Source organism: Misgurnus anguillicaudatus, unplaced genomic scaffold (genome assembly GCF_027580225.2).
Source record: "Misgurnus anguillicaudatus unplaced genomic scaffold, ASM2758022v2 HiC_scaffold_26, whole genome shotgun sequence".
NCBI lineage: Eukaryota > Metazoa > Chordata > Actinopteri > Cypriniformes > Cobitidae > Misgurnus > Misgurnus anguillicaudatus.
Window position 1 is genome coordinate 1,138,088 of NW_027395276.1, and position 6,899 is coordinate 1,144,986.

Below are 6,899 nucleotides of genomic sequence, written 5' to 3' on the forward strand. Positions count from 1 at the left end.
AAGTCTGGAGTAAATGGGAACATTAATTTAAAAACTTTTACTTATTATTTAACACTTTTTGTAACATAATTTAAAAAATTAGTCCTAAAAAATCTCATTACCGCAACAGTCAGAAAACATCAACACTGACATATTTTCAAAATGACATGACAAACCTGAAAGAACATAATTTGGAGATTCTGCACATGTATTTAAAATCAAAGTATTATGCTTCTATTCATTAAATTAACATTTAATAAGCATCTGTTGCGGTAATGATAATCAAAATGTAGTGTAAGCATTCTGACAAGACAATATTTCAAATTAACTTAAAAAAAAATGATCTTACCTGGTAGCCATCTTGAAGTAACTGGTCCATGTGCTTGGTCACTCAAAATCAAACTTTATTAAAATTCTGTATGTGTGCTTAAACTGTTCTCAAAAAGTGTTGCGGAGGATGAGAACATCAGGCATGGACACATCATTTTCCTAATTTTTCTTCATTATTATTATACATGAATATTCAGTAAATATTTTTTCTGTCATCTAAAGTAGTCTAGCAAAACATCCATTTATTTTTTTCTTAATATTTTTGTGTTAATTTGATTAAATTACAACATAACGCATGTTCAAACACAGCCGGACACATTGCGGTAATGAGAATTTCAGCAGAAAATGAGATAAAATTTCCAATTATAAATTCTTATGTTGAAATCACACATTGTGCAAGGTAGAACACAGTATTGTGTTAATTCTGATACTTTTTAATGTTACTATATTACACATTTTAAAGCTAAAATCATAAGTGCAGTGGTGTTTCAATGGTTTCGTGAGAATCACCCAGTTGCATGATTTAAAAGTATGTCTTTTACAGTATTTTGAAATACACGTTTTCTTTGTTGTCCCCAGACAAAAGGCTCATTTGATTTTAAAATGGAGGCATTTGAATCATTCAGTGGCTACTCCATGAGTGAAACCAAAATGACTCTGTCGAAGACCAGTGTCTCTTTTGGAATAGGCATTCCCGCTGTTTTTGAATTCAGTTTTAAGTATAACGACCACAGGTACAAGAAATCAGTCAAGAAGATGCGCAATTTTTCTGGAACGGTAAGATGTGCAATTTTATTCTGTTTTTTCTTCATTGATTTATAAAGATCAAATCAGAAAATTGTCTTTAAACTAGGGGTGAACATATCCTACATTTTTACATTTAAGTTTATTTTTCCCAGCCCCTGTGACAGATGAGATGTTGAGGAAAGATATTAAGAATATAAACAAAAGAAACACTGAAATAATATCGACCTACATTTTTGTATCTAAGTCATCCATTATTTAATTTTCTGTATTCTCATCAGAATAAGAAATTCATCCATGCACACTCTGAGCTTGTGATGGCGCGTTATGCGCTGAAGCCCTCAAACTTGATGTTACACCCAGAGTTTCTGTCCCGTCTCAATGCCCTTCCCCTGGAATACACATACGGAGAATACCGCCAGCTCTACAGTGACTACGGGACACATTTTGTTAAAGAGGCAACGCTCGGTGGAGACTTTGACTATACCATCGTCCTCAATAATGAGAAACTCGAAAATGCTGGTACATTAAGAAGTTCAACTAAGAAGGTTTATTGAAAATAAATTGTTTGAGTTTCTACTGAAAACTGGTGTTGTCTTGATTTAAAGGCTACACGCTCAATGATGCCAAAACCTGTGTGGATGTTGCTATGAAAGTCGGTGCGAACATTCAGGGAGTGTATGTGAGTGCAGGAGTCTCGGCTGGTGGCTGTAGTGGTCTACTGAAAGAGTTGGGAGGTAAGCCGAAATCACACTTTTACATGTTCAATTGTTTTTGCATAAATTTCCCTGAAGGAATTTACTGAAGGTGGGCAATGATGTAAATCATAAAAAAATGTACGTTTACCAAAAAAAATTAAGCCCCAACCCCAGCATCACAGAGATGAGAGCAAATCGTATAAATGAGCAGTGTTGGGGGTTATTCATTACAAGTAACGTGCATTACGTAATAATATTACTTTTCTGAAGTAACAAGTAAAGTAACGCATTACTTTATAAATGTACATATTAAAGGTGCAGTGTGTAAATTTTTGTGACATCTAGTGGTGAGGTTGCGCATTGCAACCAACGGCTTAGTCCACTGCTCAACACATAGAGAAGCTACGGTAGCCGCCACGGGACAAACATTTCATTATCGGAGACAACTTAATAAAAAAGTTGGTCCGTTAAGGCCTTCTGTAGAAACATGGCGGCACAAAATGGCGACTTCCATGTAAGGGGACCCTCGGTGTATGTAGATAAAAACAGCTTATTTTAAGGTAATAAAAACATAACGGTTTATAAAGAAAGGTCTTTATACACCCCTGATCCTATAGTTTTGTATATTATTTTGCATTTCTGTAAAGAGATTCTTCTAAAAATTACACACTGCACCTTTAATATTTGAGTTACTTTTTTTAAAAAAGTAAAGCGAGTAACTTTTCAGTTTAATTAATTCAATTTAAAAATAAAATAATGTACTGAATGTAACTGAACGTATTAACGTAGATTACGCACTTTGTGCGCCTGAGCAGGAACAGTTTGAGTCAGAAACGGAGATGGCAGGCCAGAGCTCGACATTTTTGCGATCATAAAAGAGATCAAGCCTCCGCCAAGTAACACAAAAGTAACTTAAACGTAACGTAAGCATTACTTTCCATGAAAAGTAACTAAGTAACGCAATTAGTTACTTTTTTGGCAGAGTAACTTAATATTGTAATGGATTACTTTTAAAAGTAACTTTCCCCAACACTGTAAATGAGATCATACAAATCCATACGAATTGGTCGAATTGTTCAAATTACTACAGTATTAGATTGTGTTACCATTATTCATTTTGGAATGACATGACTGACCAATCAGAATCCAGGCTTATGGAGTGCCATGTAATACTTATAAATAATTCATTCATATGTTTACTTGTGGCACTTCCAAAACATAAATATAGAAATATTGCATGGCATGGCATTGTCTGGCATTGCTTGGCATGGCATGGCATGAACCACACCTACCAAGCTAGACCAAGGACAATGGGAAACATGGGGGCATTTATACACAAGACAATCAAGGATATAGACATACCTGGAAATAATTAGGGTGGGAAAACATGACAAGACTACAATGACCATGACTATGAACTACAAGGGAAATGAAATAAGAACTAAACCAAGATTTAAAATACAAGGCACAACACATATGTTTGGGATTTTCTTATACAGTAGGAGATTTTAACTCTTGATAGGTTTACTCTTAATGTTACACATGTACATTTTCTGTTCAGTTTGATAAACATACTGCTTCTCGATGTGCTGTTTTAGATTCCACTAAAACCAGTAAAATGGTGGAAGATGTTATAATTGTGGTGAGAGGAGGGGACAGTGAGACAGTCTCACGTCTGGCTGCCAAACAACTGCCAACACCAGACGACATGCAGCTGTGGGGCGATGCCGTCTTCTACAGTCCTGATTTTATCAATCGGAAGGTAAAATTATTCATAAAATGATTCATTTGAATGTTTACTGAAATGATATCCTGCTCACTATGGGTTAGTTACTTAAACAGTGACGTATTTAAGACTGTAGCTGGACCATTACAAGAAAAGTTACATAAACAAAATGAATTTGAGGTTGCTTAAAGGATTGCCTTAATAATAATTGGTGTTATAAACTGAAGTGTCAAATATGCACAATATGTAAAGTAGTTGATACCTCTTGTGCACTACATTGTAAAAAGTGAAAGCTGTCCCTTTTTCAAAAACTTACTTAAATTCATAACCCAAAATGGATTTTATTGAACTTAAATTTTCTCACTTCAATTGGAAAACCTAAAATATTTAAATATTTTCAACTAAAATTATTCACTTAAAGGAATAGTCCATAATTAAATCCAGATAATTTACTCACCACCATGTCATCCAAAATGTTGATATGTTTCTCTGTTCAGTCGAGAAGAAATTATGTTTTTTGAGGAAAACATTGCAGGATTTTTCTCATTTTAATGGACTTTAATAGAGCCCAACACTTAACACTTAACTCAACACTTAACAGTTTTTTTTTCAACGGAGTTTCAAAGGACTATAAACGATCCCAAACGAGGCATAAGGATCTTATCTAGCGAAACGATTGTTATTTTTGACAAGAAAAATAAAAAATATGCACTTTTAAACCACAACTTCTCATCTTCCCCGGTCCTGTGATACGCCAGTGTGACCTCACGTAATACGTCATCACGTCAAGAGGTCACAGAGGACGAACGCGAAACTCCGCCCCAGTGTTTACAAGTGTATTGAAAGAGGAGCGTTCCGACGTTGTTGTATGTCAACTGATACTAATTAATGTATTTGTGTCAGTTTATTGTTTACAATGGTCCGCAAATGTGCGTTTCATTTATGTAACACGTGACCTCTCTACGTCACTACACATTTACGCTAGGTCGCTCTGGACTGGACCTAGATGAAAAGTTGTGGTTTAAAAGTGCATATTTGTTATTTTTCTTGTCAAAAATGACAATCGTTTTGCTAGATAAGACCCTTATGCCTCGTTTGGGATCGTTTATAGACCTTTGAAACTCCGTTGAAAAAAACTGTTACGTGTTGAGTAAAGTATTAAGTGTTGGGCTCTATTAAAGTCCATTAAAATGAGAAAAATCCTGGAATGTTTTCCTCAAAAAACATAATTTCTTCTGGACTGAACAAAGAAAGACATCAACATTTTGGGTGACATGGTGGTGAGTAAATTATCTGGATTTTTCTTTTAAGAAAATGGACTATTCCTTTAAATGAGATAATTTAAAGGGATAGTTCACCCAAAAACACAAATATTTTTTTCAGATGAACAAAAAATAAAATATTTTGATAAATGATGGTAAGCACACAGCTGATTGTAACCATTTACTTTTATAGTACAAATAAGATGGAAGTAAGTCAACTGTGTGCTGCTTACCATCATTTATCAAAATATCTTTTTTTGTTCAACAAAATAAAAAATCTCATACAGGTTTAGAGCAATGTAATTGTAATTGAAACTAATAAAACATTTAAATATCAGGTGTAACCAAATGAAGTCATTTTTTTAGTTTATCGAACTTAGATTTTTTACAATATATATACCTAGTCCTCTGAAGCATTGTCTTGGGTAAAGAACAGACTGAAATTATTAACATTTTCTAAGTTTTCAAACTGATAAAATGCAGTAATGATATTATGTTATAACAATATTGAACAGCTGGAACCGCTGTACGAGCTGGTGTCGGCGCGAGACTTCTCGAGCGCTAACATTCTGAAGAAGAACTTGAGAAGAGCTTTAGATGAGTACATGAGAGAAATCAGCTCCTGCCGCTGCTCGCCCTGTCTCAATAACGGCATTGCCGTCCTTAAAGGTGAAATCAGTCAGATGATCACACTCTCAGTGAAACATTATTGTTTTATATTTTCAAAGAATACGTTTTTTTAGTCACCACATTGTAAAACAACTTATTTACGGACTGAATGTACAGTATGTTACTCTTCAACTCTGCCTAAATCTAAGTCAAGTAAGATAACTTTTTTGTTTAAAATTGTATTTTGTCATTAGGCACAAGGTGTGTGTGTATTTGTCCACCTGGTTTCAAAGGAGTAAGGTGTGAGATTACCCAGAGAACAGGTATGACCGATAGCAATATTACTGTTGTTTCACTAGCTTTCATATGTCTATGAAATCCAAGGGCCCCCCTTACTATGCATCGACACCTTATGCATATTTTTCCAAGTTGGTGTCAAATAGGTTGTGTTGTTGCTCTTGGATTTGATGTTTCAGATCTTGAATCCAATATAATGTTGCTCTTTATAAGTTATGGGCATTTTGCTTGTTTTATTACACATCCAGCATCAGTAATCGATGGCAGTTGGAGTTGCTGGTCTTCATGGTCCACCTGTACAGGTAAAACTCAGAGCCGGAGCCGCCAGTGTAGCAATCCGACCCCGCAGAATGGTGGGATGACGTGTCAAGGACCTCAAGACGAATCTGCCGATTGCATCTGAAGGACCAGTTTCTCAACCAATGGACTTTGTTTTAATAAGACATTAGTTAAATAAAATCAGACAGTTATACATTATTAAATACTCTTTATTGTGGATCTTTTATATTGTTCAATACAATAAAACATGTGAAACATAATTAAAAAAACACACAAATTTGGCATATTGCATTTTTTTTATTGTACAAACTGTAAATTCTATTCCCCTAACATATCCCAGTCCCCAACCAAAACCATCACAAAAACCTGTTAGCAGTCTTTAATCTATGATAAAATACCATTTATTAGGTTTTTAAAGATTTTTAGTTTACAGAGACACTTCCTATGTCCCTGTGAACCTTGTTTATAGCACAATAAACATGTCATTATATTAGAGCTCCAGTAATGTCTTTAATTCGGCATTTTGTATGTTGTCTATCATGAAAATCTGACTTTTTCCATGTTTATGTGCTATAATTGGGTCCCCAGTGCTTCTATCATCCTAGAAAATGTGAAAAGGTCAACTTAGTAACAAATATGTGAAAAAATAGCTCATTTGAATTTGGCTCCCCTTGTGATGTCACGTAAAACAAAATGATACCCAATCAGAAAGTGAGCTGATGAAAGACAAAACCATAACAACCGCAGTCATGGTGCAGCAGGCACCATCCAAAGTGAGAAAAAAAGTGAGTCTAAAGTGAGATGGACATCAGCGACGTAAAAGCAGTCCACAGTATTAATGACGTTTCTTTATAGCCGTCATGTTTGTTTAATGTGAAGTCATGTCTGACCAAGAGAGACATCGCAAGATTTCCTGTGTTCTCCGTCAAGACTTGCGTTGTTGATGGAGGGAATTTAAAGGTTTATGGTATACTG

General features: G+C 34.9%; 1 protein-coding gene across 2 annotated transcripts in view; it reads left to right on the plus strand.

Moving 5' to 3' along the window:
• Positions 1-6,206, plus strand: part of LOC129443139 (complement component C8 beta chain) — a 96,543-nt gene extending 90,337 nt beyond the window's left edge. For both annotated transcript variants that reach the window (XM_073864393.1, XM_073864392.1), the window contains 7 exons: positions 889-1,086; positions 1,335-1,575; positions 1,662-1,790; positions 3,350-3,513; positions 5,255-5,408; positions 5,603-5,671; positions 5,894-6,206. In XM_073864393.1, the coding sequence (XP_073720494.1) occupies positions 889-1,086; positions 1,335-1,575; positions 1,662-1,790; positions 3,350-3,513; positions 5,255-5,408; positions 5,603-5,671; positions 5,894-6,048 (1,110 nt within the window). In that variant the 3' untranslated portion in view covers positions 6,049-6,206. The remainder of the gene's footprint in view (positions 1-888; positions 1,087-1,334; positions 1,576-1,661; positions 1,791-3,349; positions 3,514-5,254; positions 5,409-5,602; positions 5,672-5,893) is intronic.
• Positions 6,207-6,899: the final 693 nt, after the last annotated feature.